This window comes from Stenella coeruleoalba (assembly GCF_951394435.1).
Source record: "Stenella coeruleoalba genome assembly, chromosome: 9".
NCBI classification, from domain to species: Eukaryota; Metazoa; Chordata; class Mammalia; order Artiodactyla; family Delphinidae; genus Stenella; species Stenella coeruleoalba.
In genome coordinates, this window is record NC_137155.1 from 77253242 (window position 1) to 77280391 (window position 27150).

At 36.4% G+C, this 27150-nt stretch overlaps 1 protein-coding gene across 7 annotated transcripts in view; it reads right to left on the reverse strand.

Annotated features, from left to right (window-relative positions):
- The window catches only part of CADPS2 (calcium dependent secretion activator 2), a 486383-nt gene that overhangs the window by 65075 nt on the left and 394158 nt on the right, over positions 1-27150 (reverse strand). For all 7 annotated transcript variants that reach the window (XM_079931397.1, XM_079931396.1, XM_079931395.1 and 4 more), the window contains 3 exons: positions 17825-17981; positions 5492-5633; positions 462-617 (listed from right to left, as the gene is read on the reverse strand). In XM_079931397.1, the coding sequence (XP_079787523.1) occupies positions 462-617; positions 5492-5633; positions 17825-17981 (455 nt within the window). The remainder of the gene's footprint in view (positions 1-461; positions 618-5491; positions 5634-17824; positions 17982-27150) is intronic.

Consider the following 27150-nt stretch of genomic DNA (forward strand, 5'->3'; position numbering starts at 1 on the left):
TACTCGGAATTCATCCGATGGGGATAGAGAATGCCAGAAAAACAGAACAATTGATGGCAATGATCGTCCACGGAGTTTGCCATGTCATTTCACAGCACACAGACACAGTAAGTAATGCGTAAAGTACTTAACAGATCTCCTCCATATGTCTCAGGAAGTATTGCTTTGGGAATTTCAAGCACAGTATTCCCAGAGGATAATAAGCACAACAGAAAGGATTAATACAGTACGGGTGCTATTGATGAGGGTAATGGTTAGGAGACCGGAGAAAAGGTAGCAGGCCAATTTTATCAATTACATGGGTCCCCAGAATTCAGGTCAAAGGACCTAATGTCCTTGAAATTTTGGAAAAGTGGTACATGTTGAAACCTTCCTTGTGACAATTATATAGAAGAGACTTGGTGAAAAGTGGTATTTTGGGGGTTGGCAGAGTAAGCAGCAACTTGAAAATACATGTCTACCTTTTGACACAGGCCTCTATCATATCACTGGCCATTAGTTTAAGTCTTTGCTCTAAGTGATGGGCAAATTCTTGTTCTGGCCAGTGAAGATCAAATATAAACATTTGCAGTGCATCGAGTTTCCAAAAAAGGTCTTCTGATGTTGCTGAGCCATTGCTAGAAGAAAAGGGAAAAATGAAGAACATCGTAAACTTCCACTGTTAGCTGCGTCACCAATACATTGTTTCTTCTTTTCTGTATCACTTGCCATCAAAACACTGTTTCTTCTTTTCTGTATCACTTGCCCTCAGTGAAAAAATACTACGTAAACCCCCTAGTGATCAATACTTTTCTTCGTTCAACCTTCTAATTTTCCCCTTTCACTTCTTAATGAATAAGGCAAGGAGAACAAAATGGAAATATAGTAGTAGGGTTTCATTAAAAAGGGGTAAAATGAATAATGATTCTTTACTAAGGAAATCAAATTATATACATAGGAACAAACATCTTAAATCGTTCTTTACCAATCTCTAGGATAAAGATAAAATACACATTTCCTCCTAGATATTCAGAAAAGTATGTTTTATGCCAGAAAATTCATATAACAGCAAGTAGCAGCTTTATTTAACTCATGCATACGTGCCTCTGTCATCATGATGACAGCCATGATGATGGCTTCTGTTTATCTGTAGGTATGTAGCCTTCAGGGCCTTAAATTTCTCAGTTACAGGTAAAGGTGAAACAGGTACTGGGAATGAAGTAACAGGCTGGGTAGGGAAGCAAATCTTACTTTTACTTTGAAATGCTTTGTGCCTTTTCTTATTCATAATCAAACCTAACTTAGTACCAGGTATGGTCTAACAGAGAAAAGATATTCAAGGTGCTCTCAAGTTGGAGCACCATCATATATTTCAGGTCCTTCCATCTATCTAACCATGGAGCCAAGGTCTGCTATGCATTCACTACTATGGTAAAGTTACTCTAGGGACCATATTTTCACACCATGTGAGAAGGTAATTTGTGTCAGAGTATATCATATTTGAGTAAAGGATAATATTATTACTTTTCATTAAGCAAGTATACAGCCTAATAGGAAAATAGATGATTTGAAAATAAAATATTCCTATGTATACTGAAACTTAATTGTAAAAGAGAACAAAAGAAAAACAAAAAAACAAAAACTGCTGTATGATTCATTTCTGCTTAGCTTTCCAAAATTTTAACATATACTAACCTAAAATTTATATTTTAGGTTTGTAAAAGAAAAATATTAAAATAAAATAAACTAACTTATCACAAGGGCATGGTAGAAAAATTTTATAAAAAAGTCTTTTAAATAACCACATTGTTTAGCTAAATATATCTTAATTAGCCAAGCGTAAAAACAATCACCTCCTGCTCTGGCTAATTAAAAGCTTATTTCTGCCCTGCAGCGCCCAACATCTTCGCTCCATCACCAATCTACTGTGCTTTCCTCCTCCCATTTTGCCAGTAATTCCTCATGATCTCCTCGTCTAGCCAAGATGTCCTCCGAGTTAAATTCTCAAGGGAACGAGCACAGCAAAGCAGTGAACACTACCCATAGCACTTCCCTCACTTAATATCTCCAAACCTTAATATTCAGTGCCCCAAATGTATCATTAAACAAAAGAACCAGACAACCATGCTGACATTGCTGTAAAAAATGTTTGAGAAAACACTATAGTCAATTTTCCATTTTGCCATTTATATAATAAAAAATAAGAGAAAAAAGTCCTGAAGCAAAATCCTCCTGTACATCTGTAGTGTACAATTTAGTAGATAGAGGAACTATGTTTTAAGAGCTATTGAATATAATTGTCAAAGAAGCAAATCTACTTCTTATAATATTCTAATTTGGAGAAATATAAGTAACAGCACAACAAAACAACAGCAACAAAAGCCACCATCAAAACAAACCCCCAAATAGTAAAGGTAGAATTCTATTAAAAATGGACTTTCTCATCGTATGTGACAATTAAATCTTTATAGAGAAGATGGATATATGTTTTTTCTGTTCTTTGATGTTATGGTGAGATTCTGAATGATACATGTGCTTAATTGGGAATGTAAGTAAGATAACAAGAGTTTGTTATAATCAAATAGATGAAAAAATGTAAATAGGTTTTCTCTCAAGCTGGCATGTATAACCCACAATTTATTCAGAGCTTTTTCATTTTAAAATTATTTCTCATCAGTGACCTATCCCTAAAAGTATTAGTAACAGATTAAAGAATTCAAACGTGAAAAATGGAGTCTGAGATAATTTTCTCAAAATGCCAGCAGTAAACTTACCTGACTGGCATTCACTTCTAGAGCGAAAAAACCCAGAATGAAGATTTTATATACAGCGAGAGATTTGGAGGAGCACCTCTTAAGGTGATTTATACATGAGTATGTAGAGACGCATCTTCAGACTCATGGCTAGTTTGGTATTATTTCTCTTTACTTTATCAGTAGTTGTATTTTTAACTCCTTATATATGTGAAATGGGATTTTTTTTCTTGTTATTTAATGCTTTATAAGAAAAGTTAAAAAAAACTTTGCAATGACATCAGAACATTATCAGTAATTCTGGCCACCTTGACACAAAGCCTTGTGTTGAAAACCTTGGCAGGTAAAGATAATGGTAACTAACTTGTAAAACATAATTTTTTATTTGCCCAGAATGATGAAAGTAGAAGCACTTTATTTACAAAGTCACAATTTGTTATAAAGACAGGACACTCCTGTCCTGAGACAGGTTATTGTTAAAAAGGGGCTCCTAATAATGAGATTTAGGGCTCACATATATCTCAAAGCTAATAGAGTAATTACAAAAAACCCCCACTAAATTTCACAAGGCAGTGCCCAAAATAGTGTTCTTCATTAAAATCAAGGATGTTAAACAGATGGGAAATGAGGAAGAAGAGTTAAATTAGAAAACCATGTAAAGAAGTACAAAAAAAATCATAAACTTAGAAAGGTTCACTACACTTCCTAGATAACTGAGGACACACAGACACCACTTGTAAAGCCCAAAGCATTTGCTTGTAAGAAAAAGATTCACATGTAACCTAATATCTTAATAATTATTATGAGTATAGTGTTGATGTTTAATTTGGAGAAAAACTGCCAAACTATTTTGCAAGTTATCATTCTCTTCCTTGGTCTTTGTTTCTCTCTCTCTTTTTTGATTATATGCAGATTAGACTGGGAATAGATTTGACATGTGGTGATGGGATAGGTTTTGGATGTTGGACAACTTTTTAATCAGTATATTCTCTGGAAGCAAAATATATTAATAATCGGAGTGAGAGCTTTGGAGTCAAGCAAACCTGGGTCCAAATCTTGTCTTTGTCATTTGCTTACTGTGAGACACTCGTAAGTTTTGCCTTTTGACTTCTTTGTGACTTAGTTTCCTTAACTGTAAAATAGGGAAAGTGACATTTACCTCACAGGGTTGTTACAAAGCTTAACTGAGATAAAGAATTTGGCACTTTATACAACAAATTCTCTATAAATGGTAGCTAATTTTCTTCTTATAATTATTATTCTTTCTAGCTGACTTCATGAGAGACCTTGTGCAAAGCATGGGCTGTTATTGAGTCCATTTGATTGCTGTGAGGCTCATACTTTTGACAACCATACAGTTATGAGTAATAATGATGATTGACGATAATGTAATAATAATTATAGTAATAACAATCATAATGTAGAATAGGAGTGGTTATCATCTATCGAGACCCTATGCTGTGCCAGGCACTTTTCAGTTTTTTAAAAAATTCTCACAAAAAACGTCTTTAAGTTAGGTGCCATAACCATTTCAGAGTTGAGGAAACTGAGGCAAAGGAAGACTTAACAATGAATAAGCTGGGATCTAAATGTGGGGCTGATCGATTTCAAAGCCCATGTCCTTTTCACTTTAATGACTCTTGGTTACTGAATCTGCAATAGGTAGGCTCAGCAAAATGTGGAGTTAATAAATATGGTTTGTAATGATATAAAGATTACTTAGGGCTCCCCTGGTGGCGCAGTGGTTGAGAGTGCGCCTGCCGATGCAGGGGACACGGGTTCGTGCCCCGGTCCGGGAAGATCCCACATGCCGCGGAGCGGCTGGGCCCGTGAGCCATGGCCGCTGAGCCTGCGCGTCCAGAGCCTGTGCTCCGCAACGGGAGAGGCCACAACAGTGAGAGGCCCACGTACCGCAAAAAAAAAAAAAATTACTTAAAAATAACAAGGTGCATCAAATGATATATGAAAGGACAAAAGAAGAACTTGTTGGTACTGAGAAACAAAGGACAACCCATTCTCTGGAGCCTGCATTATTATTTCTTTAAAGGTGAGACTAAGATTAAAGCAGAAAAAGATTATGTTCTTGAAACTGTTCTTACAAAGGTTTTTCTACATATACAAGATAAACCAAGTGGCAGTAACAAAGCTGGAGCCAACTAAGGATCCTGGAGATGCATACCAACCGTTAACCACACTGCTTGTCTGAATATGGAGAACTCTGGTTATACCACTTAGACTAGAGTCTACAACCTGGGCCACAAAATGACCCCTGCCCCACAGATTACATATGAACGACATCAAACCAGTGAGTATTTTTTTTTAAAAATCTATATTATTTATCATTGATATGCTAAGCTTAGCTTAATAGCTTCAAAAACTCAAAACAAATAAAATCAAACATAGTATTCCTCAACCAATGATAAATGCCATGCAATCTAAACACATCTGCACAGAATACAGCCCAGGCCATGCACCAGCTAACACAGCACCAGGAAATAAGTGAGGGATACACACGTGGACTCATATAAAGAAGCCATCCACGAAGGAGTAGAAAAGCTAGGAATCTGTGGAAGATTAAGAGGCAGACTTGGAACTTTTGGAAGAGCTACATTGGGAAGACTGTTGGCGATATTCCTGTAAAGAAACAAACAACGTGGGAAGGGACCACCATAAGCAATAACTACAGATGGCCACGTGTAAAGTCATAAGGTCAGCATAGAAGAGACAGGGGCTCTGTGGACACTAGGCAAGATACCTACTTGACAGGCTGCCATGTCTCTTGCTCAAAACCTCTGTGAATTGACTGGGCGATGGAGGACTCCATGAGATCCACGTAGCGGACAACCAAGGGCACAAAGATTTCTTGCAAGTGTTTATGAAATTTTCCATTACATAGAAGTGCTGAAATAGTCAAGCAGAAACAGTGTTTGTCAGAGGGATAATATCAGGCATTTGGAAAATATGGACGAAAATCTTTTCTGGAAAGAGTCTGACACAGAACCAATAAAATACAGAGGTCTGGCCCCTCATATTGGATATCGTGTCATGAAAATTGATCAAGAAGTACAATTGACCTTCTATATATGGCTGTCAAAACCACAGATAGATTATATCTCTATAAAATGTTCCTGCCAGGTGGTATGGTTTTATTTTCTAAGAGGTTTAGCACACGAGGCATCTGACCACTTGCTGGAGATTCAAGGGAGCTGCCGAATTCCCTGAAGGTCTTGACACGTGTAAATACAGCAATTAAACAGAGTTAGAATACCTGTGGTATGCTGTGTATCACAGAAGAGCTAAACCTGTTCAATTCTAAGAGATAAGTTTGATTGCTTCTAAGAGATACACTAGTTTAATTCAGCAGGAGGGTGACTGTGGCCTTGCGAATGTCTATTCTGCTTCATGAACTTTTTAGTTATTTGTGGATTTTCTTCTTAGGCATTTACTTTTTCACATGGGTATTAAAAAAGTCAGCATATCACATGCATTTTTTAGTTGTCCGTTAGTCTTCACTGAATTATGATATAGGACATCCAACCTGAAGCCATTGCAGACGTCTAAGAATTTGCACTACTGGGACAGGACTGCTGGACAACATGCACTTACCTCCACTAAAAGATGGCTGCTTTCTATGTACAGGTCATAGTTTTATTAGAACACAGGTCAGTGCTATAGACTGAATGTGTCTCTCCCAAATTCATATGTTGAAATCCTAACTCCCAGTATGATGGTATTAGGAGATGGGATCTTTGGGAGATGGTCAGGTCTAGGGCAGAGCCCTCAAGAACAGGATTAGGATCCTTATCAAAGAGACTCCAGAAACATTCCCTTGACCCTTTCACCCTTGAAGATACAGTGAGAAGACAGCTGTTTGTGAGCCAGGAAATCTAGCTCTCCCCAGACACTGAATCTGCTAGTGCTTTGCGTACCACAAAAAAAAAACAAAACTCAGTTACAACATGAAAAAGTGAAAAGGTTACCAAAACGATTATATTCAATGAACTGAAAAGTAAACTAAACTCAGGGAACATGATTCCTCCAGCTCTGCTCTTTCTCAAGATTATTTTGAATATTTGGGGTCTTTCTGCAATTTCACTCCTGTGTATATATCCAAAAAAACAAGAACACTAATTCAAAAAGATACATCCACCCCAATGTTCATAGCAGCATTATTTACAATTGTCAAGATAGGAAGCAACCTAAGTGTCCATCAACAGATGAATGGAGAAAGAAGATGTGGTATACGTATACAATGGAATACTACTCAGCCATTAAAAAAAGAAAGAAAAGAAATTTTACCATCTGCAGTAACATGGATGGACTTGGAAGGCATTATGCTAAGTGAGATAAGTCAGACAGAGAAAGACAAATACTGTATAATATCACTTATATGTGGAATATAAAAAATATAATAAACCAGTGAATAAAACAAAAAAGAGCCAGTGGGAAGGGGGAAGGGGACTAAGGGGTATAAACTATTAGGTATAAAATAAGCTCCAAGGATATACTTGGAGGAATATAGCAGGGAATATACAGGGAATATAGCCAATATTTTACAATAACTATAAATGAAGTATAACCTTTCACAAATTGTGAATCACTATATTGTACACCTGTAACTTATATATTATACATCAACTATATTTCAATAAAAAAGTGAACACTGTGAAAATATTCAATGCGCTTATAATACGCATTGAAAGCTGGATAATTTTACATTGCTATACAGCTAGACTGTGTGCCTAAGTCTTAATTTATATGGCTTACTAATAAAAAGTATAAAGAACCTTAGGCTCTGCACCTTGATAGGTACTGTTAAATATTGTCATTATTTTTAAGTACACCAAAGCCAAAACATATGCTAATGTTAACAAATCATTACCTCTGAAAATAAGCATTCTACCTGATCAGTTCAGATGCTACTTTATTATACATTTAGAGATTAGGTATGTTGGCTATTAAGCCGTACTTACTTTCTTAAGATGAAGAAGCACATAAGGAGAATCACTCTCAGTTATTATTAAATGTTATAATGATTCTAAGACTAAGTAGCAGTTGACTCAAATGTATTTCTAGCAAGAGCTCTCTTATGTAACAAATTATATCTACAAATGAGCACTCTGCCTCATCCATTCAAATGCTACTCTACTGTACATTTAGAGATTAGATATGTTGGCTATGAAGTCATAGTTTGTTAAAATGAAGCACATAAGGAGAATCACACTCAGTTATTATTAAATGTTATAATGATTCTAAGATTAAGTAGCAGTTGACTGGAATGTATTTCTAGCAAGAGCTCTCTTTTTTGATAGCCTTGATAAGCACCGAATTCATTATCTTGTTAAATAAGCCTACTTCTCTTCTCTTATTCTCACCCTAGGAGTGAAAATAGGGATTGTCCACCTGATCATTATACCAGCAACCTGGAAGTTGTACCAGAGGTCTCTCCTTCACTTCCTACCTCCAATCCGTAGTCAAAACCTGCATATTTTATATCCTTATTATCTTTCTAACACTTCTCATCCCTCTCTTCATCACCACTGATGTTGTCCTAGTTCCAGCCTTCTCATCTCCTGCCTGGGCTAATGCAATAATCTCCTAACTGGTCTTAGGCTCCTTATTTTCCTTCTGCCCATTCATCTTCTTAAAATCTCAAGCAGAGGGGCTTGCTAAAATGTAAAACAAATAATGTACCTCCCAAAGATTATAATTCTTTAATGGATCCTCAAGAAAAACTTCAAAAGCCTTAGCATGGAATGAAAGCCATCTATGAGATGTCTTTTTTTTTTTTTAAAGATTTATTTATTATTTATTTATTTATTTTTGGCTGCATCGGGTCAGTTGCGGCATGCGGGATCTTCATTGAGGCATGCAGGATCTTTCGTTGCGGCGTGCGGGTTTTCTCTTCTCTAGTTGTGGCACACAGGCTCCAGGGCGCGTGGGCTCTGTAGTTGTGGCGTGTGGGTTCCAGAGCATGTGGGCTCCGTAGTTTGCAGCACGCAGGCTCTAGCTGAGGCGCGCGAGCTCAGTAGTTGTGGCGCGCAGGCTTAGTTGCCCCGTAGCATGTGGGATCTTAGTTCCCTGACCAGGGATCAAACCCACGTCCCCTGAATTGTAAGGTGGATTCTTTACCACTGGACCACCAGGGAAGTCCCTATGAGGTGTCTTAATATGACCTCTCTGGCTCTTATCGTTTGCCTGACCCCCCTACTTCCTGTGGTCCAGACATAATGATTTTCATGTTTCAGTTCAAGTATACACTTTCCCCTCCAAGTCTTCCTTGAAATGCTTCATTCTGCTGTCCCTCTCCCTGATTACTGGTTTCCCATGTTTATTCTCCACCCTGCACAGGTTTCTACTGTAGTCCATGTTATACTTCTGTACTCATTGACATATCTCTTTCTTCCTATGAGTGTGCAAGGTCCTTGGAGAAGGGACCATGTCTGTATTCTTAGTATCCAACAAAGTCCCTGGCTCAGAGCAAGTGTTCAAACGTTTGTTGAATGAATGACTACCTGTATACACTATTAAGATTACTACATAGTTACTACATTATTATTCTGTATAAGAACGTCTGAGGCCTGTGTAGCTCTTCATATTTTCTATAAAATATATAGTACTAAACATTTTTATGAGAAATCCTATTTTTAGACCCATACGTCCAAGATCATGCTGCTAAAAGTTCTACTGGATATGAATGTTGTCTATTTTATGTCTCTTATTTTATTACTATTATTATTCTTTCGGCCATACCGGGTTTCGTGGCTCGTGGGATCTTAGTTCCCTGACCAGGGATCAAACCAGGGTCCCGTCAGTGAAAGCCCGGAATCCTAACCACTGGAACACCAGGGAATTCTATGTCTCTTATTTTAATGAATGTACCAAAGGGAGGATTTTCTCTGTTCAGTCATGACTTGATAGCAAACTATTACATCCTGCAGAATGAGGAGAAAATGGAGAGTTCCTGTATTTCCTAAGAATGGTCACAAATATTGAATTCTGGCCAAAAGTTTGCTTACGTTTCAGCAGAGTTTTCCTTTTCATTAAAGTCAATCCAATTATAAACCCATGTTCAAAAGTTTTAGAAAATTGGCAATTGGTAGTATTTCTTTGGTAATCAGGTTCAGGAAAGGCGAGGAAGAATGGAGGGAGAGACGGGATGGAGGGGAGAAAGAGGAAGAGGAAAAATGAGAAGAAATGAAGAGAAAATACACATGGAAAGGGAAAGAAAGAAAAGGGAGAATCCGGTTTCAAAAGGCAAGACTCCTGGAATACAGATGACACTATACTTGTGTATGTAAAGGCATGCTCCTTTTCTCAGTTGTCCATATGCCAGTTTGCATCCCATTCCTATCAGACGCTGTCAAAAGCCATCGTAATGTGTAACCCCAGGCATCAGAATGAGTGCTTCTATCTTCTCCATATGGTTTAATAAGGACAGATTAGGATTTGGGGCTGCCACCTGTCCAAATCAAGCCTTTACAAGGCTAAAAGCTCACTGGAAGAGGCCAGTTCTCAATGTGGCCTCATCCAAGAACGTTTCTGACATTATACCAGAGGTGTGGAAGTAGAAAGAACTGCTCAGAAGGAGTCTCAAATAGTGGTTACGAGAACATAAGTGGAGGATTAGCATCTAGTTGGTTGATAAAAATATTTTTTTCCAAAAGATTCTATTCTATATCTCCAAATATCACCTTGTCAGAAAATAGGGAAGCATCAATGACATCAAGCCCAACAGTACAATTAGAAATGGCAAAAAGAAAGCAAAAGGCTTAAATAAAAGGTAAACTAGAGGGGCAGATGTGCCCAGTTATTTTGAGCATCCCAATAATTAATAAATTAGTGTTGATTCTTTACAGACCCAAAAGAGTCTTACATTTACAAAAGTACTTGTCATAGGCTTTTAATAGTAAGATTTCAACACAGAATTTAAACTACAATCCAATTAATAACGATTACTGAGACAATAACCACTGGATAAATTAAGGATAAGCAGATAAAAGAGTTCACATACTGTGTTTAGGGTAAAAATACGCTGTTGACTCCTGAGACCATATAATCCAATCTTATATCTGCATTCCTCCTTCTAATTAGTCAGCATTCGTGGATTACTAGGAAGAATGAAACTCCCCCCTAAAATTCTAATTCTAATTAGGCATTTCAGAAGGGAATGAGTAATTTATGACCAGCAAAAAACCACAAAAAATACCCAACCACACAAACCACAATAAAAACAATAGATTTTGCCAGAAAACAACAATTATTCAAGGGACTACAAACTGTACCAATCCTTAACAATGCAAGCACCATGGACTAAGATATAAAATTAATAGATCACTCTCTATGTTGACAAATACATATAATGGGATCCCCATCACAGGAAATATGACTATGGGCTTCAGGAGAAAAGCCTGGAGGACTGCAGCCTAGAACAGCAGTATGTAAAAAGAAAACACATACACACAAACCAAACCAAACTTCCTCCCCACTCAGATCTAGGAATAGCGCCCAGCCAAGAATCTGGCACATTAAGCAGGCACTCAATAAATATCTGTTTATTGAATAATCCACCCCCTAAAGGAAACTCTGAGAGCATCCTGCTGAGGTTTAAGTAAAATAGAAAACTCTTCAGTTTTTTATTCTCCTTTTAACTAAAAATCTGATAAGCAATTTTACATAGTTTGGTAATATTTAATTTATACTATACTGGAATGATAACCTCCTAAATCCACACCCAACTCTTCCTTTCCTCTCAGGGCACTTGTTAAAAAATACCTATCTATCTATCTATCTATCTATCTATCTATCTATCTACCTATCTATCTGTCTAGAGATAGGAGGTAACAAGGAATGAGAGCACTGATGTTATAATGTTTATTATTTTGGGGGCAACAAATCCAAATCAAACAAAACCAAGTTTAAAACTATAATTAAAAATGTCATAGCACAGAGTACACATCATTGAATTACAGTTTTACAATCTGTTGCATTATAGTTAGTACTGCATATATGCCCATATCCTCCACTAAATTATATGCTTTTCAAGGGCAGGAATTGTTTTTTACCCATGTATCTGTAAGGTGACTGGGATTTGGTAAATTGTAGGCATTCAGCCCCTGTTTCTTGCAGAATTAATTCAGGAAAAAATCAATATAAACATTAAGCAAGGCTTAGGGCAAAAATAAGCAAAGTCTCGTGGTCTAGCAATTCTCATGCTGGATTTTATGAGACTAGTATTAAAGCCAAATGGAAAAGTCTGAAATTTTACTCCAGTTACATACAACCTTCTGATCTTTGGGGTTATGTCCCACAGTACCGTCCCGGTAATGGAAACAACTGAGTACGGCTGTAACATGATCAATAGCCTTCAAGTGTGGGGTTCCTGACGTTCGTGGCCTTCAAGAGTTAAAGATGTTTCTACAAATCTATAGTGAAGAACACTGTTAGAGCACTTTAGGTTATTTTCTCTAAGGCACTAATTTCTAAGAAAATATACAGATTAAAATTTTAAAATGTCTACATGTAGTAAAAAGATACTAGAGCAGTACTGCAGCATTCCATTTAAGAAAAAGCTAGTGACTCCTTGCTTTTTCATTTCTTTTACTATATTAGTCAGTAAAACAAGTTCTGACACACAATTTTGAATTCAATCAGCTCTTGGGATTGGTGTTAAATACATTTTTGAGTTTTAGTGGTCATTTCATCATTTGTAAAAGAGCTATAAAACTAACCTGGCACACAGCTCTGCTATAATCTAGAAGTCATATCCTTTCTGCATTATTCCTAGTAGATGTATATACAGATATAACTGTAAACACCAATTTGTGAATTTCAGATGTACAGCTCATTTAAGCTCTTGAGGTAGAATGACACGCAGGTGCCAGCCCTCCATATTTCAAAGCCTGAAAATTAACCTAATATGCAATATGGTGACCTAACTGTTCTTCATTTGAAAGAAATCTAAAAAATAATCTCTGATACAGCTGAAGTGTGAGAATAACCACCAGGATTTCCACCTCTTCATTTCTTAATGAGTTTTTTGATAATGAGAGGTGACTCTGCCAGTCACTCTGGGCTCTATTATGGCTAATTTGACTCCACTTCACTCTCCTTGTTAATTATTAACACTAGCCTTTTTATCCTCATGAGACCACATTCCAATTTTTCTTTTCTCCATTTTTATGAGCCCATCTTTATGAAGGTGAAAGTCTTGGAGGATAGGTTTTCACTTAGTGTAGAGCCTGAACATTTATTATTCGTTTAGGTAGAGACGCTGTGACATTGATTATATAAGCACGGGTGTTCTTAAGGATGGCTTTAATGTGCTAGCAATGTGAAAAGGCTGTTAATTAAAGAAGAAGCACCGTGGTATTTTTCAGCTGGGAATCAGTTCCCAACAGAATGGTCATTTGCCACTTGCTAGCATATCCACAGATTAAAAGGTGACTAGCTCCAAGAGTCTGTCTTTCGGTAGTACTGAAAGAGATGATTTGTGCCATTTGCAGATGGCTTTCATTTGTCAGAAGCAGTCACTTGCCATACGGATTATCGACAGGACAGGACAATTGTGGAAAACGGCACACAAGGGTAGAATCTATTTGTACCAGCTTCATAGTCATTCAGGATCATTCAACTATCATGCTAATTGCTTCATTATGAAAACATTTATTTTCCCTAATTTTAATACATCTGTTTTTCAAAACTGTTTCCTGAGATACCATTTAAATTGATTACCCATCTAATTAAGACTTGAGTTGTGGGGAGTGGATCAGGATGTATGGAGGAAGGATGGAGAGGTAAGCAGGAGTTCAGTCTTTTTTGGACAGAAATGAGGGAGCCGGAGTTTGTTTTCTTCATCAGTCCTTCTCTGGGAGTCAATGGGTGAGCCTGTGAGGGGCGGGAGACTGGGGACAGTTGCTACAATTGTGGTGCAGCTGGTACTCTTCCCTCGAGGAAAACCACATTTCATCTCCATGGATCCTTGAGGCTAAGATTTTCCCTAATCACGCCCAACTGTAAGGAAACACACCTACCCCAGACACAGTTCTTTTTTCCCTCCTTAAAATAGCAACCGAATTCACTGTCTTGAATCTCTTTCCTCCTCTAATTAGTTCAGTCCCTGGAAATCTCGTCATGGATGTTTTATAAGGTACATGCTAAGACAATACTTTATCTGGTCCCTTCTGCACCCTTTAACCAACCTGCTTCCTTTGCCCCCATAATTCAAGGCCCTTACTAACATTTTATGAGGTAAAAATAAAAGTTCAAGGAATCTCCTATCTTCTTTAAAAATATGATCTTATTTTATAAATGCCTCCAGAATCTGCATTTGCGCCTGCAGATTGAGGTGGGCTGGAGACTAAGTGATCAGGCTCCACCTTGCCGCTGCCTTGGTTTCCTACCCGCAAGCCCCAGCCCAGGCACCTCGCCTCCTAGGGGTTTAGCTTATTCAGCTGGAAAATGAAGACGTTTGTCTAAGATCCTCCCCGCTCCCCTAAAGATAAACACTTATTTTTAAATATCAAAGCATAAATATTTTAACAAAATAAAGATGGTAAACATCCAGCAGGAACATCTAAATTATTCATTAAAAAAAAAGCCCAAAACAACTCAGCTATAAAGCTTTCAAGGCACAAATAAAGCACAGATTCTAACTAATATTTCTGTTAGAGATGTGTTAGTAATTTTTATTTTGGAAAAGCAGACATAAGTATGTGACATTATTAGTAATAAATCACAACCACTTAAAATCTCTATATAATTAGTGGTATGCCACGTGTGGGGTAATAGCAAGCACTGTTATCCAGCAAATTATCTCCCTTAACAAGATTGGACATTTTGGAGCAATCTGTTCCTATTTTACCCCTGGCTAGTTGAGGTTTAAATTAATTAGAATTTGGACTATACCTCTAGTTGGGTCAATATGGTAAAAACTGTCAGGCCATGGCCAGTGATGTAAGAATCTTTCTTTGGGAGGTGGTGGTAAAAGGACAGAAGTTTTATGTTTTCCTATAAGCTTTCCAAAAGGACAATTTGGGGGCAGCTATAGGTTGACATTTAACATTTGGATTGAATTCACTAAATCACCATCTGAATATTTCAGGAATTTAATGAAACAAACATAATTATTAACAATATTCTTCATTATCAAGGGTGATATTAATAGCAAAAAAAAAATATGTCTTACCAACTACTGAGATATTACTAAGTGGTCTTGGCTTTGGATGGTAACTTGTGAGTTTGAGTTGAAAGTTACTGCATTCTATTTCAATTACCCAGACCACACTGCTCTCCCAGTACCAAAAGGAAATTACAGCACTGGGGAACTTTTCTATTTACCTCACTACATAGAGGAGCTGTTTTTCTCTGAAATGACTGATGTTTTCTAAAATATGTTAATCACTGCTAAATCAAAGCCTAGATCTAGACTTCCCCCCCAAACTGATAACATTCAAAAGAAATCATTAATCAATGCTTTTGTGTGATTGAGTAATGTATACCAAAATGACATAACACAATACTTTATGCATTTACTAGTAGCCAATATTATAAAAATGGTTTAAAACAGGAGAGGAATGTGATATTCTTTTGAATTAAATATTTGGCTAAAAATCACATTTCTGTTATACTCTTTTTACTGTTCTTTTTGATATGACTCATAAAATTACACTTGAATGTAAGAGCTCTTCTTAAAAATAAATTTTAAAAGATGTTAATTCATTGGCATTATAGTAGAGGTTCCCCAATTTCTAAGAAATCTACAGCATATTTATTTTCCTCATAAATAAATTCTAATATATTGAATAAGTTAAATGATTCAACATCTTTACTACTTCACTGAGAATATTAATAAATACTTTCATCTTTGAACAAACCCCCCAATAAATCTAAATATGGTCAATTCTTGAGTTTTCATGCAAGCGGAAAAGAGCAATGTTAGAAATAATCCTATGTTTATTTATTCTCATTTAGGGACTAAATGTATAATACTGTACATGTATTTATTTTTGGCAGCAAGTTTATTGATATATATTTGTCGTAAGAAAATATTAAACCTCACTTGTAATTTCTTAGCAGAAAATAAAATGATGATAAGAGACTGGGAAAGAAGAAGGTCATTTGAGGTCTGCTAGCTGGCAGGAGGGAACCAAACTGGAATGTAAAAGTTGTCTGAGGACAATTTGCAGAATAAACGATTCACAGACAGATAACTGTGGGTATAGCAACTCCTGAGAGAAGACATTGTTGTTGAATCTGAACTAGGAATTGTAGCTTAGTTCTTTGGCTTTTTAATAAGGCCTTTTGGAAATGAAATTGGATAAGAGAATGAATAAGATGGCTAAAAAAAATCAAGACTGAAATTGTAACTGATTAATATCTATAATATTTATTTAGCATTCATTATACATGAGCTATTACCTTCTTTAATCCTCACCACCAATGACACTGTAGGTACTATTATTTCTTTCTTTTATAGATGAAGAACCTAAAGTTTACCGAGGTTAAGCTATCGTCAAAGGTCAAGTAGTGAGCAGCAGAGACAGATGTGAATCTGTCTGGCACCAAAGCCCATGTTATTAATTAGCATAATATGATGCCTCTCTCTCTTATGTAATTAGTATAACATGTTATTAATTAGTATAACAAAGGTTCTTACCCTGGTGTCCCAAATCCAGATGTCCACGGGCAGTCCAATATTACACACAATTTCTTATCTATGTAGCTGTTTTTTCCAGTAAAACAGTTGTAGTTTTATCATAGACTCAAAGGGATGAATAACCAAAGGAAGGTAAGAAATGATAGACTAGGGTGATGAACAAAATCAAGAGAGTCATTTTTAAAAAAACAAAGATAAATGTCAAATAAAAAGATTTAAATTTAAACCTGGAAATACAGAGTAGTGATATCCTGGAAAGAGAGAAGCAAAGAGATCTGGAGTTTTAAAAGACAGCAAGTGTGAACTGTATCACCAGTGTGACTAAGCTCCTGGGAGAGAGGGCAGCCGTGGGCTGCAGGAACACAGGGCAGAAGGCAGGCAGCTCTCCTTGGGGCCTGGGTTACCCAGGTAACGTTGTGGGCACCGTGTACTTCTTAGCATCACACTCCAGAGCAATATTGAAAAGCGGAGTGAGACCTTCTTAGAGGAAGGTGATAAAAATGGTGATGGGCATGAAAACGCTATCACATGAGAAAGAGTTAAATAACTGGGAATAATAGCTGGGAGAAGAACTTATGAAACAAAAGAAGGCCATTCCATGGATCCGGCAGAACAAGTCAGAACCAGAGGTTAGAAAGAGGCAGAGTTCAACCTGGTTTATACTGAGAGTAGTGTGATACAATAGGGAATTAGTGACCCCAAGACCACTGCAAGTGTTGAAGCAAAAGGCTGTCAGTAGAAACCAAACGTGAGTTGAAGGGAAACTTCAAAAAGAATCATCAGAGGAAAGGCCCACAGGAATCTGTAGGCTAAGAAATGCCTCCAAAAATCCTGACTGAAAACTATGTTTATACTGGCTGCTAGAAGACCATGTACCAGAATAATTATAAAAGTTATTACTGCATTGGAAAAAAATATCGCAACAGAGAACCTTTACGTTCTCTTCAATTTCTAAATACTGAGAGAGCAAGCAATACCGCAGGGCAATATTCCTATCATCTGTAGAACCGAATCTCTTCAGGCAAACAATATTAGCACAGTGTGTATTAGTAGAAGCCTTAACATGGCATGATGTCTAGAATAATAAGTTTCTAAGGTGTCTTTCAGAGATCTTAAATTCTCAGGTACTTTAGAAATGTTAACCTTTGAAGATTTTCTGATTCACAGGTACACTGAGAAGGTACCTATGTTGTCAGTGCCTGATGAAGCAGGAGGGTAGAATGAGAGCAATTTTAGAGGCCAGTGGAGCAATGTGAGAGTGCTGCTGGTCTCGCCCAGACCCGGGCCGGATATACCGGGGGAGACTGAGCAAATGTTAACGTTACCCGTGTTGATTCTTGTTGGGTGACTGCTAGAGCTCCGTAAATCCAGACTCACACACACAAAGTTCTCCCCTCCTCCCCATTTCTACCCCAAAGAAAATGCAAGTGCTTACCGTCATTTCTGAGGAAATTATTAAGCAGCTGGAAAAGAGGAAAACTGTCCCAGGAGTCTTGTGGTTGTGCTTCCAGTGCAGTATCCATATCCACTGTGAATAAAGCCCAAAATTTCTCTGCATGCTCTGCCAATAAATCAGGCCACCAGGCAAACGCCTGTAAACAAATAAAGAAATGATGTAAACATACATTACCTGTTAGAAACATACACAAATACTGTAAAAATATGTCATTAAAAGTGAAACTGTAGGACACTGTTGTAGAGTATGATACCAAATGTTTTAATATTTCTAGTCACAGAAAAAAGAATTGGAAATAAATATGCCAAATAGTAGTTATGTATAAATTATGAGATACAAGGAATTTTTGTTTTATGTATTTTTCAAATGTTCTAAATCAAAAATGTATTTTAAAAAATAAAGCAATAAATGTCATTTTACATTTTAATTCTACATTAGATTTCATATTTTATTTATCAATGCCAAATTTGTTTACTATTTAAATACATGTATCTACAAAATTATTTCCCATTTAAAAAAGATTACACTTTATTTGTAGTATTTTTTTATGAATCTAAGGTCTAAAGCTAAAACACACTTTCATAGAGAGGGATTTCCTGACCCTCCAGTGTAAATTATGTCCTCCTAGATAGTCTCTCTGATACCAAGTATTTCCATTTCACAAGACTTAGTACTGTGTCTATGACCACACATATAAATATTTTAATGTCTGCCTCTTAAATTAGACTGTAAACCCCACAGGGGCAAGGCTGTGTATGTCCTGTTTATTACTTTATACTCCGCTGGGCATTTTTCAATGCCTTTTAGGTAGTAACAATAATCACTTAAAAAAAATCTCTGCTGTTTAGATGGGTGAAAAGAGTATTTACTTTTTAGGAGGTTCTCAAAAATAAGGTGGCCTGCCCATGTAACCTGGCAGCAGGCCCACCAGCCAGCCTGCCTATGGATCCTACCAACCAGACCACCCGGAATATCTGGCTGGGCTGACTGGTGAAGGCTTTCCCTGCTGAAGTCAGTCTGTAAAGAAAGGAAGAAGAGACAGTTTCTTCAAATGCACAACACCAAGGTAAGATTACCAGATCATGAAGAATCTAGAAATAGGACACCAAACAAAATAAAGCTCCCATAGACAATCCCAAAGAAATGGAGATCTACAAATTGCCTAAAAACGTTCAAAAATTCTTTTAAAGAAGTTCAGTGAGCTACAAGAGAACAAAGACAGACAACTAAATGAAATCAGGAAAATAATATATGAAAAAAATGAGAAGTTCAACAAAGAGAACCATAAAATGAACCAAATAAATATTCTGGAGCTGAAGAACACAATAACCAAAAAATTTAAAGGACAGCTTCAACAGTAGACTTGACCAAGTGGAAGAAAGAATCAATGAACTTGAAAACAAGTAATTTGAAATTATCTAGTCAGAGGAACAAAAAGAAAGAATGAAAAGGAGTGAAGAAAAGCCTATGAGATTTGTGGTACATCTTCAAGGGAACCAAGTTGATATGTATTATCAAATACATATTTCTGGAGTTCCAGAAAGATAAGGGAAAGAGAAAGGGTCAGGAAATTTATTTAAAGAAATAATGGCTGAAAACTTTCCAAATCTGAAAGAAATGGACATACACATTGATGAAGCCCAAAAGATCCCAAATGGGTTGACCAAAAGAGGTCTACTCTGAGACACATTATAACTAAAATGTCAAAAATTAAAGACAGAGAGAGGATTTTGAAAGCAGCAAGAGAAAAGTGACTCATCATATACAAGAATAAGGCTATTAGCAGATTTCTCAGTAGAAACCTTAGAGGCTTCGAGGGAGTGGTAAGATATATTCAAATAGCTAAAGAAAAAACTGCCAACCAAGAATACTATACACAGCAAAACTGTCCTTTAAAAATGAAGGCAAGATAAAGACTTTCCCAGACAAACTAAAACTGAGGAAGTTTGTCACCACTAGACCTGCCTTACAAAAAGTGTGAAAGAAAATTCAAGTTGAAACAAAAGGATGCTAAATGCAACACAAATGTATACGAAAGTATAAATCTCACTGGTAAAGGTAAATATGTAGACAAACAATACTGTAATGCTGTAATGGTGGTGCATAAATAACTTTTAACACTAGTATAAAATCTAAAAGAAAAAAGTAGTAATAATAACTATAACCACAAAAATTTGTTACTGGATATATAGTACAGAAGAGGTAAAATTTGACATGAATAACATAAAGTATGTGTAGGAAGTCCAAGTGCAGGATTTTGTATATGATTGGAGTTATAGGTTTAAAATAGATGGTTAAAAGCTCTGAAGTCCAGTTGAGAGGTCAGCTTTACCTATTAGTAATTAATTTAAATGTAAATGGATTAAAATCTTCAATCAAAAGACACAGAGTGGCTGAATGGGTAAAACAACAAGATAAAACTATATGTTTGCTATCTATGAGAAACTCATTTTAGATTTAAGGATACACATAGGCTGAAAGTGAAGGGGTAGAAAAAGATATTCCACGCAAATGATAACCAAAAGTGAGCAGGGGTGTCTATACTTATATCAAACAAACTACAGTATATGTTAAAAACTGCCAAAAGAAATAAAGAAGGTTATTACATAATGGGAAAGGGTCAATTCACCAGGAAGCTAGGACAATTATAAATATATAAGCATCCAAACATCAGAGCACCTAAACATGTAATCCAAACATTGACTCTGTAGGGAGAAATAGATGGCAACACAATTACAATACGAGACTTCAATACTGTACTTTGAATAATGGAGAGATCACCCAGACAGGAAGTTAGGAAACAGCAGACCTGAACACCACCAAATGGGCCTAACAGACACATACATACATTCCATACAACAGCAGTAGACTATACATTCTTCTCAAGTACTCATGAAACATTCTCTTGGAAAGATCACATGCTAGGTCACAAAAACAGTTTTACAAATTTAAGAAGATTGAAATCATCCCCAGTATCTTTTCCAACAACAGTAGAAAAAAACTTGAAATGAATAACAAAAGGAAAAGACAAAAAACATAGAGACTAAACAAGATACTCTTGAACAAACATCAGATCAAAGATGAAAGCAAAAAGAAAGTAGAAAATATCTTGAGACAAACAAAAAACATAACATACCAAAATTATGGGATGCAGTGAAAGCAGTACTAAGAAGGAAGTTTATAGCAATGAATACCTACATTAAAAAATTAAAAAAAATCTCAGATAAACAATATAACTTTACACCTCAAAGAACCAGAAAAAGGAGAACTAAGCTCAAAGTTAGAAAAAGAAAGGAATAATAAAGGTTAGAGTATAAATAAGTGAAACAGAAAATAGAAAAACAATAGAAAAAAATCAAGGAAACTAAGAGCTGTTTTTTAGAAAAGATGACAAAACTTTAGTTAGATTAAAAAGAAAAAAAACAAAGAAGACTCAAATAAATAAAATCATTTAAATGGAAGGGAGACATTTCAACTGATGCCACAGGAAAGAAAAAAGAATCATAAGAGACTAGAATGAACAATTATACATCAACAAATTAGACAACCTAGAAGAAAAGGATAAATTCCTAGAAATATATAATCTATCAAGACTGAATCAAGAAGAAACAGAAAACTTGAACAAACCAGAAACAAGTAAGGAATTTGAATCAGTAATCAACAACCTCCAAAGAAGAAAAGCCTAGGAACAGATAGCACTACAGGTTAATTCTATCAAACGTTTAAAGAAGAATTAAAACCAAGTCTTCTTAAACTCTTTCAAATAATAGAAGGGGGAACATTTCTTCTTTTTGCGGTACGCGGGCCTCTCACTGCTGTGGCCTCTCCTGTTGCGGAGCACAGGCTCCGGACATGCAGGCTCAGCGGCCATGGCTCACGGGCCTAGCCGCTCTGCGGCATGTGGGATCTTCCCGGACCGGGGCATGAACCTGTGTCCCCTGCATCGGCAGGTGGACTCTCAACCACTGCGCCACCAGGGAAGCCCAAGGGGGAACATTTCTAAACTCATTTTATGAGGAGAGTATCACCCTGATATCTAAGGCAGAAAAAGACACCATACGCAAAGAAAAATATAGGCCAATATCCTTGATAAACATGGATGTGAAAATTATCAACAAAATATTAGCACATCAATTTCAACAGCATATTAAAAGGACCAGACACTGTGATCAAGTGGGATTTACCCCTGGGATGTAAAGTTGGTTCAACACACACAAATCAATCAATGTGATACACCAAATTAACAGAGAGAAGGATAAAAATCACATGATTGATCATCCAGTAGATGCAGAAAAAACATTTGACAGAATTCAACATCCTTTTGTGATAAAAATTCTTACAAATTAGGTATAGAAGGAACTTACCTCAACACAACAAAGGCCATATGTCAGAAGCTCACAGCTAACATCACATTCAGTGGTGAAAAACTGAAAACTTTCCCTTTAAAATCCAGAATATAGCAAAGATGCCCACTCTCATCACTTTTTTTTCAACATGGTAATGGAAATCCTTGCCAGAGCAATCAGGCAAGAAAAGGAAATAAATGGTATGCAAAGTGGAAGGGTAAAATTATCTTTGCAGATAATGTGATCTTGTCCGTAGAAAAACCTAAATACTCTATAAAAATTGTTGGAACTAATGGACAAATTCAGCAAAGATGCAGGATATAAAATCAACATACAAAAATCAGTTGCATTTCTACACACAAACAATCCGAAAAAGAAATTAAGAAACAATCTCATTTACAATAGTATTAGAAAGCGTAAAAATTCTTAGAAGTAAACTTAACCAAACAGGTGAAAGTCCTGTAAACTGTAAGTATAAAACACTGATGAAAGAAATTAAAGTAGTCACAAATAAATGGAAAGATATCTGGTGTCATGGATTGGAAGAATTCATATTGTTAAAAATGTCCATACTACCCAAAACAATCTTACAGATTCAACACAAACCCTATCAAAATTCCATTGAACTTTTTTTTATAGGAATAGAAAAAATAATCCTAAAACTCATATGGAACCACAAAAGATCCCAGATAGCTAAAGTGTTCTTAAGAAGAACAAAGCTGAAGGCGTCACACTTTCTGATATCAAAATATGTATATTACTAAGCTGTCTGTGGTAATTAAATCAATCTGGCACTGGCATCAAAACAGACACCTAGATTAAAGAAGCAGAATAGTGATCCCAGAAATAAACCCACACATATATGGTCAACTAATCTTCAACAAGGGTGACAAGAATATACAACGGGGAAGGGACAGTCCCTTCAATAAACGGTGCTGGGAAAAGTGGATATCCACAAGCAAAAGAATTAAACTGGACCCTTGTTTTACACCATATACAAAAATCAACTCAAAACGCATTAAATACTTAAACTTAAGACATGAAACTGTGAAATTCCTGGAAGAAAATAGAGAGAAAGCTTCTTAACTTTGCCTTGGCAACGATTTCTTAGATATGACACCAAAAGCACAGACAACATAAGCAAAAACAGGCAAATCATCAAACTAAAAAGCTAATGCACAGTAAAGAAAACAATCAACAAAGGAATGGGAGAAAATATTTGTGAGCCATATACTGGATAAAGGGTTAGTATCCAAAATATATAATACACTCCTAAAACTCAAAGCAAAAAAAGAAATAACCTGATTAAAAGGTGGACATGTGACCAAACAGACATTTCTCCAAAGAAGACTAACAAATGGCCAACAGGTATATGAAAAGGTCCTCAACATCACTAATCATCATTTGATTTTCAAATGCAAATCAAAACCACAATGAGATATCACCTCACACCTGTTAGAATGGCTATTATTAGCAAAAACAAAACGAAAGGTAAGTTTTGTTGAGGATGTAGAGGAGAGAACCCTTGTACACTGTTGGTAGGAATGTAAATTGGTGCAGTCACTATGGAAAACACTTGAAGGTTCCTCAAAAAATTAAAAATAGAACTATCATATGAGCCATCAATCCCACTTCTGGGTATATATCTAAAGGAATTGAAATAAGGATCTCAAAGAGATACATATTCTACCATGGTCAATGCAGTATTAGTCACAATAGCTAAGACACAGAAGCAACCTAAATGTCCACAAATGAATGAATAGAAAATAAAGTATGATATTTATATACAATGGGATATTTTTCAGTCTGATAAAAGAAGGAGATCATGCCATTTGCGGCAACATGGCTGAACCTGGAGGATATTAAGTATAATAAGCCAGACACAGAAGGACAAATACTGTATGATCCCACTTATATGAGGAATCTAAAATAGTTAATTTCATAGGAGCAGAGAGTAGAATGGCTGGGGAAAGAGGGAAAAAGGGAGGTATTAGTGAAAGGGTACAAAGATTCAGTTATAGAAGATGAACACATCCTAGAGGTCTACATACAGCACAGTGCCTTTGGTTAACAACACTGTATTGTATGCTTAACATTTTGCTTAGAGGGTATATCTTATGTTAAGTGTTCTTATCACACTCACAAAAAATAATGTGGACTTCTCTGGCTATTGTATCTCAGTTTTGTTTTAATTTGCATTTGTCTAATTTTGAATGAGTTTAACATTTTACATATGTTTTAGGGCTCTCTTTATACTGTTTTTAGTGAAATGTCTCTCAGGTCTTTTCCCCCTTATTTTCATTTAACTTTTGATAAGTGTTACAATTTTGTAACCAAATAACTACAAAGCACACACATTTCTGTGATACAGATGTTCTTGTTATTCTTCCAATTAAAAGTAACTTTTAATAAATGTTTAATCATACTATATACTCAGAGAAGTCCATATTTACTTTCAAGAACTTTCTAAGAACATGTGAGATTTGTGGTCGCAAAACTCCATTCAATTCCCTCCAGTATAAATTAGATTATAACAAAAAGAGTCAAACCACAAACCAAAAAAAGGTGGATTATAAAATACTGACATATTGAGTATTTTCTTAAAAACTTCTGTCACAATAATAATGTTCAATATGTTTATAAAAAACATTACCGTGTAACTAATTAGCAGACGGAAACTGAAGAAAACACTGGCTAAAAAAAAGAGTGGTGTAGTACAAATCACAGACTACAGAGGTAGGAACATTTTTAATGGTTGGCTCAAAGCATATAACTTCGACTTTGCTGTATAAACATGTGAATGTGAAAACCTGCTGGAAGTGGTATGTTCTATGTAAACCAAGCTATTGCTCTTTGAAAATATTATATTTGAATAATTTTTGTTTAAATTTCTACTAGAATGGTTATATGACAATAATATAAAAGGAAAAAAATAAAATAGTATACACAATTTCATTGCATATACCTTGCTCCTGTCTTTTAGAGCTGTGTTGGTGACATAGATAAGAAGAATCTGAGATTCCTCCCTCTGAGTAGAGCAGGATAGAAATGCTACTGAAAATGCAGCACTGCAAAGAGAGACATTTTCAAAGTCTCACTTCCAGTTCACAACCAATACCTTTGCGAAAGGTTAAAATTAAGACAATAACAGCCACGTTAGGTCAAGATTGTATCAAGACTCTGAGAAAAATTTCCAAAGCTCTTTTTAAAGTTTACTTGGAAGACAGAGTTGCAGTGGGGAATGGAACACGATGGAAGATAATTTTCTTTAAAATAACAGCTTCAGGTCGGCAAGACTTTGCTATCAACTGGAAATTTACATTATGTTTTGCTGAAGTATATATTTATGTTTCAAATTGTATCTCTGATGATGTTATTCCTAATGAACGTAAGCCAATCTGTGACGAATGCTTATTGTTCTAATGATGACCAGAGAAAGCTTTAAGGAACCACTGTCCTTGAAAACGAAAAGCAAGGGTTGCAGGCTGTTACCTTGAGAACACAGGGTCAGTTCTCCCACCTGTCCCCTCCTGCTTTTTGCCATCCCTCTGGGTGGCAGTCCTCGCACCCCGGGTTGGTGGTAAGAGCAGAGGCTATATAATTTCCGTCCTAGAGCGCCACTTCCTGGGAGTGGCTGAGGCTCCACAGCATGAGGGGCTCCACCAGGGAGGAGAAAACCCTTCTCAGCAACACACCCATCTGTAGGGCACCAATCAAAAGTCACGATTATCTAGGTTAGAGTTATCTTGGCTCTAAAGCTAAGCCACTAATTAGTGTAAATGAGACAGCACAGGCAGAAGGCAATGTTTAACTTGATTAAGAAGGAAATACAAAACAAAACTTGATTGTAATCCTTTAGCCATACGATTTCTATCAAAGTTCTAACAGTAAATAAATCTTGTACAGTGAGAACAATATCTGTGGCAGGCTGACAATACTTTGAAAGCCGTGTCTGTTTACTCAGAGTAGTTGAAAATAGTGGCAGCTAAGACTATCCCTGAAACTGGAAGCAGAGTACTGAGCTTTTGAACTTGGTGAGATTTAAGTGATGATGGGCAAATCAGTTCCCTCAGTGGATTTCCATTTCCTCATCTGCAAATTGCTAATAACGATACTTGTACCAGCCTCCTCCAGGGCTGTTTGGAAAAGTCAAGGAATATGAAAATCTCTTGCTGTACAAAAGTAAAAAAATGAATCATTATCAGTAACATAAAAATGAGACAAAAGTCACACAAATCTTATATTGTGACTTTATATATTTTTAAAATAATGATATCCAACATGAATGGAATAGTTTCTATGTGCCAAGTACAGTAAGTCCCCTACATACAAATGAGTTCTGTTGCAAGGGTGCATTCGTTAAGTCCAATTTGTTCGTAAGTCCAACAAAGTTAGCCTAGGTACGCAACTAACACAATCAGCTATGTAGTACTGTACTGTAATAGGTTTATAATACTTTTCACACAAATAATACATAAAAAACAAACAAACAAAAATAAACATTTTTAATCTTACAGTACAGTATCTTGAAAAGTACAGTAGTACAGTACAACAGCTGGCATACAGGGGCTGGCATCGAGTGAACAGGCAAGCAGAGTTAGTGACTGGAGGAGGGAGAGGAGGTGGGAGATGGTAGAGGTGAAGGACTGTCAGCAATAGGAGACGGAGGGCAAGCTGCAATTTCACTCACGCCTGACACTGATGGCACAGGTTCTGGTTCCTTGCTGGATCCAATTCTATCTACCGTCTTGAAAAAACGATCCAGTGATGTCTGGGTAGTAGCTCTTTTTTTCTCGTCATAGATGACACGGTAGCACTGGATTCCATTCTGAACGGCTGCTGCAACCTTCGTGTACCATTCTACATTCAGGTCCCGTGCCTCAAAAACTAACAGTGCCTCCCAACTAAAGAAAATCCCCTTGCCATTTCCTGCATCGTGAATCTCTTTGTTCTTCAGTT